This window comes from Myxocyprinus asiaticus, chromosome 21 (assembly GCF_019703515.2).
Source record: "Myxocyprinus asiaticus isolate MX2 ecotype Aquarium Trade chromosome 21, UBuf_Myxa_2, whole genome shotgun sequence".
Taxonomy (NCBI): Eukaryota; Metazoa; Chordata; class Actinopteri; order Cypriniformes; family Catostomidae; genus Myxocyprinus; species Myxocyprinus asiaticus.
The window spans coordinates 7,817,377-7,836,891 of NC_059364.1; the positions used below are offsets into that span (position 1 = coordinate 7,817,377).

General features: G+C 36.6%; 1 protein-coding gene across 1 annotated transcript in view; it reads right to left on the reverse strand.

Annotated features, from left to right (window-relative positions):
* The window catches only part of cdh23 (cadherin-related 23), a 340,743-nt gene that overhangs the window by 318,885 nt on the left and 2,343 nt on the right, over positions 1-19,515 (reverse strand). The window contains exon 2 of the mRNA XM_051648347.1: positions 173-270. Coding sequence (XP_051504307.1) covers positions 173-257 — 85 coding nt within the window. The 5' untranslated portion in view covers positions 258-270. The remainder of the gene's footprint in view (positions 1-172; positions 271-19,515) is intronic.

The following is a 19,515-nucleotide window of genomic DNA, read 5'->3' on the forward strand; positions in this document are numbered from 1 at the left end:
GGAGGAGAAAAAGTGGTAATGAGAGGAAGCTGTACGAATGAGAGAAACAGATGAGAGTGAAAGAAGAGGGACAGAAGAGCTCAGCAAAATCAGAGTTTGAATCTGAAAGCCTGAGAGACACATTTGACCTGTGAGAGAGATAAAGAAAAAACATCTGTGAGTGTGTGGTTACCTTCACAAAGTGTGTGAAGCAGCAATAAGGAGAGAAGCAACTTGACCAGAGTCATCTTGCCTCCAGAACCTTCACGCCAAGTCATCTCCAACCAACACCTGTGGCACACAAACAAACGCATTATTTAAATGTGATTTTATGACATTTTGCTCTTTTGTTCTCAGTATTGTTGTCTTGCTTTCCAGTAAAATACCTATAAACACCTTTAAAACAAAATACATATACAGTACATGGTAAGCAAAATGACATAAGACATATAGTCTAGTTTTCAGAGAAATCAAACAAAATTTGAGTAACCCTATTTTCAAAATTTTGCATGCTAAATGCACTTTAAGAAGTCTTTCTTTGCGACTTCTTTGAATTGGCGAAATGGCTTGAGGAGAGGAGTATTATATCAACAGTATTAATGATTAAATAAGCATATAATTTATGCATTAAAATGAAGAATAGTTTTACACTCGCTCCAGTGAGGGGGAGAGTTCACTCGACAAGGAATTCCCAGAGAGTGAACCACTCACACACATTCGAAGCTAACTGAGACACGTGCTGCTAATCATCTCGTCGGCATCTCTCACTCTCTGACGAAAAAATAAATAAATGAAATAAATTAATTAATATCTGAGTGAGAGGAGTGAAAATGATATTTACAAGGGAGCTGATGTGACGTGCGACTTAACTACAGAAACTGTGAGGTCGAAATTAATGATGTATAATCACGGCATGCACAACCTCTGTTTAATTAGGCTAATTACCGAGCTGGGATTGGCTGAACTTTTTTGTTTTGCTGGTATTTACTGGTAATTTACTGGTGCCGTTAAAGATGTCCGCAGGGTCAGAGATGAGATAAAGCTCAGCCCAGCTTCTTCGGATTTAATTCCATAATGAGAACATGAAGCACTTCTAGCACTCCCATCGTAAAGCATGGATCTCCCGGTGGAGCGATTGGCAAGTTTTTGTTTCTTGATTAATATTAGGTTAATAATAATTGATTATTTTATAGAGTAGATCAATAATGCATCAAATCATGTGTCTGACTATATTCATACACAGGTTTACATAAAGTAGAAAGTAATAATGTTTACTTTTCACACACTGTATATCAGAAACAAGGTTACAAAACATTCTGACCAGTGAATTTCAATGACTTTCCAGTCATTTGGGAATATTGCATCAAGATTTTCACTGATCATTTTAAAGAGATTTGGAGAAGATTTCAATTTATATGAGATGTACATGTACCAATTCTTAACTGAACTTGAAATCTTCTTAATAGATTTAAAACCCTTGAGGAAAATCACTTTGCGCCCCATAGGTTATTAGCAAGTAACATTTGCTGTTTTATGAACAACAGGCAATTATCCTTAACAAACTGACCGATGTTATCATGGTCGGTGGCTTGCTTGCAAGTTTTACTCTACATAAGCACTCACAAAGGGCAATATGCTCTGCTTATTAAATATTCATAGAATAGATAACTATAAAAATGTATATTATCTGTCCATGAATTTTAAGATTAAATCAATTTCCATTACTTCTCAAGGACTGGAAATAACATTCAGTCTGTTTACATGTGCAGTTATAATCAAGCTACAGCAGGTTTTAGCATAGCTGAGCTAAGGTCTTTATCTGTTGGTCTAAGACATGGCACATTGTGTAATCGAAAATTTCAAGTAAGGACGTTGGCTAAGGAAGTGTTAAATGTACATAGGGCCCTATGAAATCCATTTGATTTTTTCTCATATGTAAAAATGTTTCTGCATTCCATGTTTTGTTTATCCCCTTTTCTCCCCAATTTGGAATGCCCAATTCCCACTACTTAGTAGGTCCTCGTGGTGGCACGGTTACTCACCTCAATCAGGGTGGCAGAGGACAAGTCTCAGTTGCCTCTGCTTCTGAGACAGTCAATCCGTGCATCTTATCACGTGGCTCGTTGTGCATAACACCGCGGAGACTCCCAGCATGTGGAGGCTCATGCTACTATCCGTGATCCACGCACAACTTACCACGCGCCCCATTGAGAGCGAGAATTACTAATCACGACCACGTGGAGGTTACCCCATGTGACTCTACCCTCCCTAGCAACCGGGCCAATTTGGTTGCTTAGGAGACCTGGCTGGAGTCACTCAGCACACCCTGGATTCGAACTCGTGACTCCAGGGGTGGTAGTCAGCGTCAATACTCGCTGAGCTACCAAGGCCCTCTGCATTCCATGTTTTTATAGTTTTTCAATTTAATAAAAAAATTATTAATAATTAAATATATTAATTAATAATTAATAAAAAGATTAATTAAAATACATTTATATAATTTTAATCAAATTAAAAAATATATATTTTTCAACACACTTTTACATTATTTTTATTAAATTAAGTGCTTCTATACAGATCCTCACAGCACAATCTAAAACACAATATTGTAGGTTTTTTTTTTTTTTTTTTTTTGCCACATAGCAGAGCATAACAGTATTAATTATAGCATTTATGAAAATAAAATAAATATTTTATTCAGTACAACAGCATTCTTGCTTGTGAGATATTGCTTAAATATAATGTCATTATTATTTAATTATTATTATCAATTATTACTACACTGAATATAACATTTGACTATACAGTAGTAGTAGATTTTCTGTCGCAATTTCTTCAATTTCACAAATCTATTTAAACTGAGCTTTCATATTGGCGGAAAGCCGAATTAAGCAATTTGAGTTGGTACGTTTCTGACGACAGCTTCACACCTTCAGAAATGGCTGCCATTTAATTAAATAAATGTATAGTCTGCATGTGCTGGATGCTTCACGCTTGATGTACACCCTACTGTCTATAATCTAATACAAACACAGAGTGCATGTGATGCTTATGCTTATGATGAGGTATTATCAGTGTATTAGTGGCCACCTTCACACATTCCCTTTAAAGCGCGCAGCATATTCAGATCGTATATTCATTTAATCAAATATCAGCATTTTGTAGTTTAATCATCACACTAGGACATATCACAATTTTAATTTCATTAATTGAGCATTAATACATTCATTTTATCCCAAATATGTCAAATTCCATTACATTCTGCATTAACAGTTAATTCAGTTTTCATGACTGGATTCCATCCGTGTTTTCTGCATGGCGGAAATCATAGGACCCCATGTACATCGCACTCTGTCTTTCTGAGCGTAAATGTGCACAACACTAAGGCCAGTTGTTGTCCGATTAAAGGAATAGTTTGCCCAAAGATAATAATTCTCTCATTATTTATTCATCCTCATCCCATCTCAAACTCCGACTTTCTTTATTCTGCTGAACAAAAAGACTTTTTGAATGAGTTTTTGACTGAATTGTATCGCTTAAGAAGACGTGGATTAAACCACCCGTGTCATGTGGATTACTTTTATACTGCTATTGCGTCCATTTGGACCCCATTGACTTACATTATATGGACAAAAACACATCATACATCCATACAAAGAAAGTGATATGAGTTTGAGATGGCATGAGGGTAAGTAGTTGCTGAGAGAATGATCATTTTTGGGTGAACTATTCCTTTAACGTGTATGCATGCTGGACAAAGCTAGATCTGTTCGATACAACTTCAATCAGACAAAAGTGCATAGACCTACATAAAAAAGACATACTATTGTTTAATTCGGACTGAAATCTAATGTAAAGATACTGGCTAAAATTGTTTGATATTTCCAGGTTTTTCATATTTGTGGGAATCCTCAGGTCCTTCGGAAAACTTTGGTCTTGGATTATAGCATCAGTACCTCTTTACTATATTACCATAATAAAGTAAACAGCCACCAGAGCCAAATAATGCAACTTGAAAAGAACTGCAGGGAACCAAATCAACTAAATCAAATGTGTGAAAACAGCCTTAGTCATTTATACTAAACTGCATTCCACTCATTATGATTGAGTTCATTTGGTCTCCTGATATAGACTGATTAATCTCTCTCTTCCATACACACAGGAACATCCAGATCTCTCATCATGATTCAGGCTTCTTACAAACCCACCTTACACAGCAGACCTAACAGAAATGCATTGTGGGATTGTGTTGTTCACAACAGGTGCTTGATGATAAGTACTTTGGTGAGAAGGTGTATGTGTGTTGGCAGAACACTTGCTCAAAAAAAAAAAAAAAAAAAAAAATACTTGATCTACCTTCTCAGTGTCCATGACGGATTAATTATTCAGAGGTTCTACCTCACCCATGGCACACCTCCTATCTATCTCACTGTTGCCTGCACCGTTATTCAGCAGAATCTGCAATAATTTTGTGAATTTGAGTTGTGAATTTGAAAATTGTAAATTGAATGTGACTATGTACCACAATATAATAGACAATAAATAGACAACATGTCTTTCTATGACCAGTGTTGTCCAATGCACAAAAATATTCTTGTTCATCTATCCCATAATTGTGTTTTCACATTGCATTTCTAAAAAATTTTTTTGAATAAGCTCAGCCCTCAATGAATGATACAAGTCTAAAAAAAATCTGAAAGTTGATTTTGTTTTCCTCACTGAGTGTTTGACATCATGGGTGTTTGTTTTCAGCTAAGCAAATTAAAGTCAAACTGGAAAAGCACACATCTTGTGTTTGTCCCTGCAGACTCAGCAGAGGGAAATTTAAGCGACAAAAATACATGAACATTTCAACAAAATGAAATGAGCAGGCTGCATATGATAATATTTTGGTTAGCATGGCAATCCCTGGTGCGGAATTTAAGCAACAACCTTGGCAGAGAATTGGATTTCGAGAGAAACAGAAGAGAGACCAAATAGAGAAGGAGAAATAGAGAGCTGGAGAAGGGAGAAATAGTCACATTTGTTTTCATTTGGCATCTTGCAGTTTTTTAAGTGATATAACACACAGAGTTCCCTGGCGTCATACCAACATAAACCTTCTATCAGCCCGCAGTGAGCAGAACATACTGCCACAGGAAAAGGGCTGTCACGTGGGGCTCAATCCACCTGCTTCTGCAGCGGGAACATTTACAAATTCAACTTATTTTATATTACGCTTATGCTATTTTGTGAATACGGGTATAGTTGACATAAACTTTCAAGCAGTTTAATCATTGCCCTGGGGTGTGACATGCTATAAATCATCAAAAACTATTTTTCCCATTTCTTATATTATTATTATTATACATGCAGTATTTATAACCACATATTAATAGAAAGACTACTTGGAATATTTGTACTTTTAAAAATTCATTTGTCATACCATAGGACAAGAAAGAGGGTGTTTAAAATGGAAATTATGTTCAATTACAGGACCTAAGATATACCCATTTCTTTATGCATCATAAATATAATATTTTATTTAATTAATTTACTACTGTATAGGAGCACTCTTAAAGAAAGAGGCAGTGTTTGGAATATAATACTAGCTTATTGTGCAGTAAACTGTACACTGCCTGCTTTTCTTTAAAAATAGTAAAGTAAAGCAGGCATTGTGCAGTAATAAATGTTTCTAATTGTAGTATGCTACATTGCCTGTGAGTGCTGTCCAGTCACAGTATAATCTTGGAAATAAATAGAATGATTAAGCATTTTAATTAAAATTTTGTCATATGTAGTAGGTCATCCGGCAATTCCATGTGAATAGAAAATTTGCATACTGTGCACTGTATACATACTATATACTGCAAAAATAGTAATTTAGCATGCAATTTACACTCATAGCCACCTCCCAGTCTACACTTCGCTGCAATTACTGTTGGGTAATAAGGACACATAAAGGGCGCATAACAGCTGCAAAGGGGATACTTGTGAGCACCATTCTGAAACCTAAAGTGACAAATGGGACACTCTGCGGTCTCATGGACTTCATGGTCATGCACAATCAAAGGAATTGAGATTGCAAGTCCACATCAAGTGTGCAGTTTCTAGGGACGGATTAACGCACGGGCCTTTCAGGCATTTGCCCAGGGCCTCCGACCAGCAGGGGGCCCTGGCTAGCTGCAAAAACTTTACATTAAACATGCCAGTTTTGATCGTCTTATGATAGCACGATCTGGAGAGGTGTTAAATCTATAGTGGATACTGATAATAAATGTAATAATGCATAAGCCGGTTTGTTGTCTTATCGTTAAAATGCGGTGTGATGTGTACATTTTCCCCGTCACGCATTCTTGTCATTAAATGTGATTTAAAGGGCGATACACATGTAAACAATGCTGTGGAAAATGTGCTGCTACTGGTGGATCTTTGACATCCATTCATCTACATTACACTTGAAGAACATGCCGCGACATGATAAAGATCGCTTTGATTACATTATAATTAGCAATTTCTAGCACATTGCATGTGCGCGACAGCACCATTGAGATAAATGGGAGAGATATTTGTCACTGTGTTACAGTGAGAGCTGGAGAGGGATAAGAGGGCAGTCCAGACCGCCGGAGGAGAGAGAGAGACTGTGATGAGGAGGAGGGCGTGGCCGGGCCGTGATGGAGCACGGCCGGCACTGAATCAGCTGATTAGAGCGAGATAAAGGGCAGCCGGAGACGCCGGTTCGAGAGAGAGAGAGAGACGCACGCGGCTGCATTGCATATGTGTTTGTGTTTGTTTACATTTGTTTTAAGTTGAGTTTCTCATTAAAAATGTATGTTTACTGTTCAGCTGGTTCTTTCCTCCTCCTTGCCCAAGAGACTGGTAGTGAGCATGCCAAGACGCATGAAAGCTGTGATTGAAAATCAGGGTTATTCCACCAAATATTAATTTCTGAACTCTTCCTAAGTTAAAACATTAGGATTGTGTTGTTTAAAAATGAATATGAACTTCTTTTCTTTGCATTATTCGAGGTCTGAAAACACTGCATCTTTTTTGTTATTTTGACCAGTTGTCATTTTCTACAAATAAATGCTCTAAATGACAATATTTTTATTTGGAATTTGGGAGAAAGTTTGTCAGTACTTTATAGAACAAAAATGTTCATTTTACTCAAACACATACCTATAAATAGTAAATCCAGAGAAACTGATAATTTTGCAGTGCTCTTATTTTATTATATTTTCCAGAGCTGTATACTATATATACCTCGACCCACAGATGAATTTGTGAAGCATTGCAAACGCACATGATGAACAACAAAGCCGTGATTGTGTAGTTAATTAGCTTGATTATTTAAGAGAATAACTTAAACATTTTCCAGCAATGTAACTTACATGTATTAATAAAGTTACACACCAAGCTATGATTTCAGCACTCACACAGGGACAGCAACTCTTAAAAAGCACTTAAAGTATATCGTTGCAAAGTGTAGTTTTGGGAAACGCATGTGAAAAAGGAAAGAATGTTCATAACTTTGCACATTGAAAATGTTCTTAAAGGGATAGTTCACCCAAAATTAAAAATTCTATTATCATTTACTCACTTTCATGCCATCCCAGATGTGTATGACTTTCTTTCTTCTGCTGAACACAAACTGAGATTTTTAGAAAAATATCTGAACTCTGCAGGTCCATACAATGCAAGTGAATGGTGATCAGACCTTTCAAGCTCCAAAAAACACATCCAAGTCAGCATAAAAGTAATCCATATGACTCCAGTGGTTAAATCTTCAGTGGTCTTCTGAAGCGATGCAATCACTTTGTGTGAGAAACGGATCAATATTTCAATCCTTTTTACTATAAATCACTTTCACTTTCAGAATGTGACTTAAATATTGATCTGTTTCTCACCCACACCTATTATCGCTTATGAAGACCTATATTTAAGCACTGGAGTCAATTCACTTGCATTGTATGGACCTACTGAGCTAAAGTATTCCTCTAAAAATCTTCGTTTGTGTTCTGCAGAAGAAAGTCAATACATTTGGGATGGCATAAGCGTAAATGATAAGAGAATTTTCATTTTTGGGTGAACAATACCTTTAAGAGCCAAAATCGATCATTATCGGGAAACGGGCCCTGTTCAATAAACATTTGTGATGGACTCAAAGCAGGCTAATGCAGATACTAAAGACCACAGTTAATGTACATGCCCTCTGTCAACTCATGTTTAAATATGAGTCAAAAAGATTAGGTTTACAAAACTAACAACCTCTAGGCCGAAAAATAGTACATGGATTCTCTACTTTTTTTGTTGTAAAACCACTCATGTCTAACTAAGGAAATTGGGTGAAAAAAAAATAAAATGTTATTCATTTTCAAGATGCTTTCATGCAATAAATTGGTTGATTATAGTTTGAGAGCCTTCCTTGTAATGTATCAGGCAATATAAAAAGGTTACTTGCCCGCAAGTGGTGACTAGTATTATCCAGCTCAGCAAAAATATTTTATTATTATTTAAACTTCATTTTACTAATGAGAAACCCACAGGGGCCTGGGGTCTACAGTTCAACGATTGTGTCACACCATGACAGAGCAAGAGCGTGATCCATGTTTGGGAAACTTTCAAAACAGTCAATATTTTAGCAGTTCTGTTGGATATGCTAGTGGCATAGAAATTACACACTACAACTTTAGCTATCCAGTATATAATTTATATTAGGTCTGATATCAAAAAGAGAATGCATATCTGCAAAATATTAAATAGTTTGTTTTGGTTTTTTGACGCAATCTAATCTTCATCAGTTATGAAGATCCGTTTGAGAGCACATGCTGTTTGGAGCTTTCTTACGATGCTGTACTCATCCTGATGCAGGTACTGTGACATAAAACACAATAGACGAAATAGAAGAATGAAAGGGTGTGATGTCATTTAGAACTAAATCTGGCCAAAATGAAGGGCTACTCCATGACATTGGTCCATGACATCAGTAAGTGTGAGCTGGAGCTCCACCTACTATGAGGTCGACAACTAATTCCCAGATGGGCTGTTTTAAGTATTTCTGTAACTGCTGATCTCCTGGGATTTTCACGCACAACAGTCTCTAGAGTTTACTCAGAATGGTGCCAAAAACAAAAAACATCCAGTGAGCGGCAGTTCTGTGGACGGAAACGCCTTGTTGATGAGAGAGGTGAACGGAGAATGGCCAGACTGGTTCAAGCTGACAAAAAGGCTATGGTAACTCAGATAATCACTCTGTACAATTGTAGTGAGCAGAATAGCATCTAAGAATGCACAACACGTCAAACCTTGAGGTGGATGGGCTACAACAGCAGAAGACCACGTCGGGAACTTTATTATTACCATAGTGTTCCTAATAAAGTGCTAAGTGAGGGTATATTACTTTAAATCACCATCAAGTGGTTAAAACAGCTTCGTTTCCTGATCTCTTTTTAATACTACATATAAAATAAAGCGTGAAGTCATTGATAACACATTTAAATGTCACATTAGTTAATGTTTTAAATTTTAAATCTTGTCCATCCTCATGTTTAAATCCTCGTCTAAAGGATTAAACCCTCCCCCAGCAGTGTTGACGGTGTCTGAATTATTTCCGCAAACAGTATACCATTGCTCATCTCTTTCAAACTTCCCCGTGAGTGTGCCAGTGCCTTTACACTCCAGTAAACAAAAAGAGTAATAAGCCCAAATGTGCTGATGGAATTATGGGAGTTTGCCACATCAGTTCTGTAATGTCAGATGAGTGTCATCAATGTGCGTTCGACACTGATATTTGAGGGCTGCACACGTAATGGGGCAAATATGCCTGCAAAATCTGACCGCAATTTGCAATGAGGCAAACGTTTAAATGGATGAATGTCCACATACGAAAAGTACACACAAACATGCACGTCTGTACTGTTTATGCAACATGCAAGTGTGTGAACATGTGGAAAAAAGAACCCCAAAATGATTATTCAAAAACGATATTCATCTTCAAACACTTTAAAAATAAACATTAAAATAAACTTTAATTTACCGTGTGGTGTCTGTGGGTGGTAATAGAGTGCAACAGTCTAGTTCAGGAAGTAAAAATCCTATTAATTTGTTACATAGGGGAATTGATTTTTAACATTAAAATATAAACCTTTGAAGACAGACCTACCGTGAGCTCTGAGATTGTTAATCAATGTAATATTCTCCTGTTGAAGTGTTATTTCAATATATTTTTTAAAAATCTCATTTAATAGTGTAATTCCTGATGAATAACTACACTACCCATGAATTCTGAAGAGAAAGAACAATTAGAGTCGTGGCAATATATTTGTATATATCTGAATATTTAGCTATAATCTATATAATAGTATATATATCGTTTCCACTGTAAAAAAAAAAAAAATATATATATATATACATATATATATGTGTGTGTGTGTGTTGCCTTTTAGTTATCATAACTTAAAATGTAGAGTTCATATAACTGCCCTGGATTGATCTTGTTGAGATAAATCAATTATCCAAGAATTTGTTGGCTGAACTAGTGATAAGTCACTGAACTTGGAAAAACTATTCTGCTGAAATCAAAAATATAAGTCAAGAGAACTACGCACATCATGCTTACTTATTTCCAGCATGCACTGTGGCTTGAATAAATTATGCAAATTGCAGTATTACTGTATAACTTGTCTTACTGTTTAACTTTTTTACTGGTTGTTGTGTTTGTTGTCTCTTTCAGTTATCTGTCATGTAGCAATAAATATGCTCATATTTTACTCAATGATGTGTTTGATGATTGTCACAATCATTGTGTTTTGCGTGTGAAGTATTGAGGCTCATTCATGTTTGATTTAGTGATGTGAAAATTTGATCAATTTACTGGCTTGAATCTTTGAATTTTGTTCAGCAAAATGATGGCTTAGAATGCTTTTATGAAGACCTTTATGAAATCCCCATGGAAAAAAATGAATAGGAAAAACACTTCCAGAACCAAAATGGCTAAAAAAGTGGGCGGTCACTGTTGTGCTCTATAGCGGCAAATTGCAGTAATTTCACCATTTGTTTTTTTTTTTGTTTTTTTTGGAATTGATGTTTTTCAATACTGATTTATTAAACTGGATTGTGGGTGGTAGAGTGTATGGTTACATTCACACAGTTAAATTTTGGGACTGACACCATATTTAATAACAGGCATGACTCTCAAAATGTCCTTCCAAACAAAAGCAGCTTGAATACAGTCTGCATTAATGCATAACCTCTCTTTCCCTCACTTCACCCCTCTCTCTGTATCATTTTTACAATGTCACCATTTATCTCCATACTTTCATTGCTGTATAACTTCCTGTCTAGGTCTGTTTTATTTTTTTTTTTCACTCATTTTCTTTTACCCTTGCAAATCTCTTCCTGTCATTCATCAGCCCTGCCTCCTTCCTTAGTCTTCTTCTCATACACTTTCACTCTTCTTCCTCTTTCTGTCTCAGAGGCCAGCTAAAGTCAAAAATTCAGTTGAAAGATCGAACATTCATTAGCACATAACTAGGAGTATAATCAGTCATTATTCACAATTACAAATGTACAATAAAGACCTTCTTAACACAACAAAGCCATCTGCAGACTGTAATGTGACTACTTCATCAATTAACTGCATAAACGCAACCATGTACAATGGTATATAATTCTTGATTAAAAAATGGTTGACAATTTGTTTGTCATACAGTGTATAAGCCATTATGTTGAGAGTTTTCTGGCGTTTCTTTTAAAGCAGAGCAGAATACATCTTCCTTGAGATTTGCTCCTTCCCATGCTGATGTATGAATAGTAGCAAAATGGATAAAAGACAGAAAGCCATTGCATGTGTGAATAGCAGATGTGGTACATTAACCAAAAAAGGCAATATGTCAATTTTACTGCAGTTTAACTGGTTTCATGTAGGGATGCGCACGAGTAATTGACTAATCAAGTACTCATTCTGCACTGGCTATTAAAAACACTACTCGAATATCGCAAATGTATTTTTCTTTTCGCATTTGCCTGCAGTAAGCAGCGCTGAATATTGTACGGGGGGGGGGCCATGGGGGGCGCTGTGGATGTGTGATGTTGAGGTGTTGGATGAGAGAAGATGATATGATGGTGTCCGTGCTTTTGAAAGCAAAGCGAAGAGTAGCACTAGCAATATTTGTAATATTTTGATTCTTATTAAACTCTATTGATATTTCGTTCTTGTTGGAGTTATGCAAACCAATGGAAAAGGATCTGCTTTTATGGTGGAAAGAAACTGCGAAGTGGTACAAGAAACTTGGAAGCTTATCAGACCAGTATGTGTATGTGCGTTAAAACTCTTAACACGGGCAATTTTATAAAATGTCAACTTTCACCACTTGTTTTTGTGAATAATAATGTGAAATTATAAAAATGCAATTGCCTTTGTGTAGACTCAGAGTTTATATATGTGCATTACCATAATGCTGTCAGTATTGGTTTCTATGTAAGTTTTGGGTGAGTGCAAAAGTTTTTTTACTTTTAACTTTTTATTTTTTCACTTTTACTAATGCATATTGTTCATTTAATATTTTTCCCCCCAAAAGAAAAGCATAGTTTTTTTTAAGTTACCTTATTTTGTATCCGTTATTGGTAACGTTTGTGAATAAAAACAATTTTAATTTCACGTACGTGTCATACTTGTTATTTTTAATTTACAATGAATCGATTACTCATTCTTTGTGGGTTAGAATGCTCGACTACAACATTTTTTGAAAATGCCCTTCCCTAGTTTCATGTGTGAAAGTGGCTGGTGCATAATCAAATATTTGAAGGGTGGACAACAAATATTCCGGCTTTAATACATGTTGCGAGTCACCTGTCTTTCAGAGCATACATGCGCAAAACACAGACGCCAACAATGGTCCGATTAGCGTGTATACATGCTTGACGAAGCAGAGATACAATTGCATTTTCTAGGTCTGTTACATGACATTCCTTAAAAGACAAATTACTGTTTAATTCAGACAAAAATTGAACTTTTAAAGTACATGAGTGTATTCTTCCCTTTAAACTGGTTACAGTAATATTAGGCTATCTGAGATATGACTTAAAGGTGAAGTGTGTGATTTCTGCATCACTAGAGTCACCAAATGGAACTGCAAAAACAGTATTCTGCAGGTGACACGCACAGGTGTACATCTTGCTCTGAACTAAACGCTTACTGCCAGACTGCCAACCTACAATACAACAGAAACAGCAGAAGACAAACAGCAAGACAAATACACACATACACACCTTTCTCACCTCCAGCCTCCAAAAAAATTAGGACACAGATGACAACTCCGAGCTGTGCATGGCTACGTGTGTGTATGTGTTAGTATGTAGGTATCTGCATGTAAATACATGCTGGTTTTCACATTTCTGAGGGAGCATAATGTAAGTGTTTATAATTTTGTATGTATGTGTGAGAGTGTGTGAATTTGGACGACCTGTAGAGACGGTAATTACTGTGACAGTATGGCGTCCCAGCGAGACGCCACACTACAGTTCATCCTGTCACAATCTTTCAAGTTCTTCTGTTCCTCCAGACACAACTGTGTGAGGTCTCTCCTTCTCTCTCTCAATCTCTGTCCTTTCCTTTTTTTTCCTCAAATCTTTAGTTTTTTTTTATTTCTGTCTCTCTAACTGCAGGACTAAATTAATTCTACCTTATCTCCTGTAGAGAGAGCGAGTGGAGCAGGCTAGCGTGCTTGAGAGTGTGTGTGTGTGTGTGTACGTCTCAGGTGTACTGTAATGCTGAAACCGAGCTGAAATCCACCACTGACAGACTAACCATGACTGGCATCACTTCACAGCAACCCACCTTTAAGGAACAAAAACAAAATCTGAAAAGAACTATACAGCCATTTTGTACTTGCAAAAAAAAGTAACTGTTTTCAAACAGGCTTCATGAACACTTCCCCCATCTGCCATTTGTCAGATTGAGTCCTTGAGTTGCAAGCCGGATTCAAACCTGCACCCTCAATTGAGTGCCACAACTTATAACCAAGTTATTATAGAGTATTACCGACACATTTTTAAACCAGAAAAGGAAAAACAAAGCACATGCATACAGAAAATGTCTGCATATTTTAAAATAGATGACTTCAGTCTAAATTCCAAAAGATAAAACATGCTTGCAGAAAAGAGTGAGATTTGGTGAGATGAATGACAGAAAATGACTACCGAGTACTAGAGTACTGAATGATTCGTACAGACAAATATGTTCATTATGTATCAGTGCTGTAGGTTTATTTTCACTTTATGTATGGAAAAACTTGGAGACAGGCAAGACAAGCTCACTGTGCTGACAAATAAGCATAAATCAATATCCTGTCAGAGGAGAGGAAAGCTGAAGAAAAACTGATATTCTCTCTTTTCTGTCCTTGATCTCTTTCTTTTACTTTCTGCCTTATCCCACTCTCCACAGAGAGTTTGTTTCCTCGATTATTGCATTGCAAAACTGTCAGAATTCTGAGAGAGGGAGAACAGAGAGAGAAAGAGAGGGCAGCTCTGGTATTGTAAAGAGGTCCACTGCTACAATAAACCCATCAGACGAGGGAAACTTGCAGCTTGTTTGACAGCAAATGAGTGAAACAATACAAACAGGGAATAAAAATACCACCTTTACCTCAAGTCCGTCTACCTCTCAACAAAAATCACACATGCTATTTATTAACCTCAACTATGTCTCACAAATGCACACATATACAGTACACCAGCATTTCCAGTGAGCCCCTGCTGGTAGGTGTTGTAACTACACCAAATGGCAAGCAGCATGTTTCTCCACTGCCAAGCATTCAAAAGTAGCAAAAAACAAAAAACTAATTAAACAGCAATTATTTCATTACATTATATTTCATGTTTGTCCATTGATTGTTTTACAGGGCTCTGAAAAGTATGAAACTGACTTATATTTTCCCCTATCTGCTGCCATTGAAGAATGATCAGTAACATGACAGCCGCTCCCAGAACTGAGCACCCATAAGCAAAGATGGCAGCCTCCAGATCACATACTTCCAGGGAACCCTCTGCACACCGAGAAGACACCATTGAAATTTATAGGAATATTAATGGATAGCTTTCTCCGGGTATTTTAGAGCGCCTTGATTCACCCATATTCCTTGGCACACATAATCCACACTTCACATACATAGCTGGATTCTGTCGGAGAGCTGTGAGGAACTTCGTACTGCTCTAAAATTCACTGGTATAAAACAAAACAGCGACAATCTCATCTTTTTCTAACAAATTACTTTAGTTCTTTTCTCTTGTTTGGTCATTAGAAGCAGATAAACGGTGTCATTTACGATTAAGAGCTCAAACAAATCTTTAGAGGATTCTTTGGAGGACACACACAGACAAATGTTCCCTGGGCTGCATTCTGTACATAAATACCAACAACAAGGATTTGTCACGCTATAAAGCCAACAGTGAATGGGGTATTATGACCAGCCGCCGTCTGATTATTTATGAGCAGCGCTGTAATTGAACACAGCAAATACTGCAGCTTTGAGTAATGGATGAACAGGAGAGGGCGTTCGTAAGTGTTCTCCATAAGCTCCTCTCTCACTACAAATTTTACTGATTCTCGTTTTTACATGACAAGAAAATAAACATCAACAAGATTCTGAAGATAAGTGCAATTAAAGGAATATTCCATATTCAACACAAGTTAAGCACAATCGACAGCATTTGTGGCATTAGCACAAAAATGATTTTCGACCTGTCCTTCCTTTTCTTTAAAAATAAGAAGCAACAATCTGAGTTCCAGTTAGGCACTTACAATGGAAGTGAATGGGGCCAATCGTAAACATTAAAATATTCACAGTTTCAAAAGTAAAGCCACAACACAATATGTGTGTTAACATGATTTTAGTGTGATAAAATCACTTACTAACCTTTTATATGTAAAGTAAAATCCCATTTTATAACTGCCATGATGACGTAACGCCGTAAACCTTAAAACAACTGTAAAAATAATTATTTAAACAACTATACAGCTCAAATAATACACAGGTTTTAACAGAAGTATTAATGTAAGTGCTTGTATAAAATTATAAGCTTCACATTTCTGCCATAAAACCCTACAAAAATTGGCCCCGTTCACTTAAGCTCGATTTTTGCTTTTTTTAAAGAAAAAGGAGGGATGGATCGATGAATCTATCCCTGAATTGGCTACATCACTCTTCTCTCCTCTCCATCAATAGCTGGTGTGTGGTGAGCGTGCTGGCGCACTATGGCTGCCGCTGCATCATCCAGGTGGATGCTGCACACTGGTAGTGGTTGAGGAGAGTCCCCCTATACTATGTAAAGCGCTTTGAGTGCCTAGAAAAGCGCTATATAAATGTAAGGAATTATTATTATTCTACTGTTCAAAATGAAGACAACAAAGCATCTGGACATTTTCTGGTTGTCAAACATTAGTTTGTCCATATAGTTCATGTGGCAAACTACACCTGTGGTTACTCTGCTATAGGAGAACTGATTTCATACATTCACTAAAAATGACCTTGAGACCCCTTGGTGAAAAGTAATCTCCAAAATAGCTCAGAAAAGTGAAGTTAGTTCTGAGAAACTGTCTAGCATTATTTGTTTGCAAATGCCACTTGGTTTAATGACAATGAATACATTTATGTCCAAACACAGTATTTTTTGGGGCCATTCCTGAATATCAGGATACTCAATAAGACTCTGATTTCTGTGCCCATTACGTTTTCAGCTCCAGCCAGCACTGATGCCAGTTACCATCATAAAAACTCACGGGCAGCAGCTATTAGTTCATCCTCACTGACCGACTAAACAGCTTGTTCTTCTGAACAACATGTCACATTCACATCTGTGCTCAATTAAAATCTTGATAACACATAACGAGGAGAGGCTTTCAGCTCAAAAACAAAATACTGAGATGAGTGAGGACAAAAATATCAATAAGGCCATTCTCTCTCTCTTTCTCTCATCTGCCTGTGACTTTTTTAATAACTCTACATATTATTTAATATGTAATATAATATAACAATACGTAATACATATCATGTATTATTATATTATAAAACAATATAATGACACATAGTATTCTATTATACAATAATACAATATAATAATACATATTATTCAATTTTACAATAATACAGTATAATAATACATATTATTCCTGGTGCATATACAAACCAAAACATGTTGCTAAAAATAAAATGTCTAATTTTTTTGTGGTGGAGCCAGTGAAAAGGTTGGCAGTAAAAATCTGAACTACTGTCCCAACTGGGCCAGCAGAAAATAATCCTTAACGTTGAGCACAGAATGTATGTTGACATTAAATGATTTTTTTAACAATATTACTTTGAATTCAAATCAGATATATGAAAACAGCAATTGTGCATTGTCCATTGACTTTAACCATTGGCTTTGGCTAGATTTTGTAATTGACACAAGGGGTTGATAACACTATCGGCCAAGCCAGTGCAGATGTCTCAAAATGGCCAAATATCATTTAATATATTGGCCTGGCCGATATATCAGTCTGCCACTACTGAGCAGTATTCAGTAGTCTAAACAGTACATTATAATTCCATTCCAAATAGCCAATGTTTTGGCTTGATGTGAAACTCCTGTCCAAAATCCACTCTCCTCTCCTTCTACACCCATCATCTTCTTTATTCTGTCCATCTGACCTCACTGTGTTCTGCCTGACTGACCCTCCTGATTTAATGACCTCACACAGACGGGACACTCAAATAGAATGGGTGAAAAAGAGATGAGGAAAAGAGAGAGAGAGAGAGAGAGAGAGAGAGAGAGAGAGAGAGGGAGAGAGAGAGAGAGAAAGAGAGACAGAATGTGGACCAAAACCTAAAACAAGAGAAGTGAGAATCATCGCTGCTTACAGATATTCACAGTTCAGAATTATCCCACACTATATCACTGTTTTATTCCTCAGATTCATCTTTTATTTTCTTCATCTCTTCGTCCTTCCTCCTGTAGCTTTAGTGTCACTGTATCTGCAATTCATTCCTCTCTGCCTCTCAGATACAGCCATTCATTTCAGTCTGTCACTCAAAATATCTGTCCCATCCCAAGCCTTCATTTCAAATGATCATTCCTCTCTCTCTTTTTCTCGTTCTCTGTACCCGATTTTAGAGTGGATTTAAAAAGAGTGAAAGACATGCAGAGTGAGAAACCATGGCAGAGGAGCAAGCAGATTCTGTATCAAACAGAAACACTTGTGCACACATACAAACACATCTCCATTGAGCATTCATCATTTTTGTTATTTTTACAAAGCTAATGTAACCGAAGGTCCTGATGATGTCATTCTGATGTATAAAGACATTCTATCCTCACAAACTCATTAGTATTCACATCAGCCATAATACCCAGGGTCGACTTGGAAACACTTCAACCAAAATACTTTTAGCTCAAAAACAGGATTTTAAAGCAATATATGAAGGACAATGGCAGCTGCCTTTTAAGCAGTAATGGGAGCTCATAGCTGACGGATTTGGAATGTGGTGTCAATTCTGTGTGTCATTCAAATCTTGAGTCTCGACACACAAATTACTTTGAATAGAATTCAATGGCATTAGCATGTTGCTAAGATTATTATGCTATAACAGAGACTGTTTAGCCCGAGATGGAGAACTTGTATTAAAATGAATGGGAGAAATACGAACATCCAATATGGCAGGTGAAGAAAATGAAGTCCCACATTAGAGGTAAAAAGGCCAATCACCTTTTAGATGCAGACATCGCCTGTCAGTCAACTCGAGAACGAGAACACACATGGGTATTAGCTGGGCCATTCAAGTAGATTGGATCTGTATTTTTTAATGTGTGCCCAAGATGACTGCCGAGTGGACTGACTTGCTTAGAAAGGGACTTTGGCTATACTCCAATAAACATAAAAATACTTATCACACCCAAATATTGGGTAAAATAGTCCATTTTTAATTAGAATGTCTTTAGAAACAGCCTTCCCATTTGGAATATGTCCATGATGCCTTAAAGGGATGGTTCACTCAAAAATGAAAATTCTCTCATCATTTACTCACCCTCATGCCATCCCAGATGTGTTTGACTTTCTTTCTTCAGCAGAACACAAACAAAGATTTTTAGAAGAATATTTCAGCTCTGTAGATCCATACAATACAAGTGAATGGTGATCAGACCTTTGTAGCTCCAAAATTTACATACAGGAAACATAAAAGTAATCCATATGACTGCAGTGGTTATGTCTATATCTTCAGAAGCGATATGATAGATGTGGGTGAGAAAAAGATAACAATTTAAGTCCTTTTTACTCTAAATCTTCACTTTCACTTTTACATCCGAAAGCCACATGTGGTGCCTGTTTAGTTTCACTTTCACATCCGAAAGTGAAAGAGTGGGATTTGATGTCAAAAAAAGGAGCTTAATGTTGTATATATACACTGGCGGCCAAAAGTTTGGAATAATGTACAGATTTTGCTCTTATGGAAAGAAATTGGTACTTTTATTCACCAAAGTGGCATTCAACTGATCACAATGTATAGTCAGGACATTAATAACATG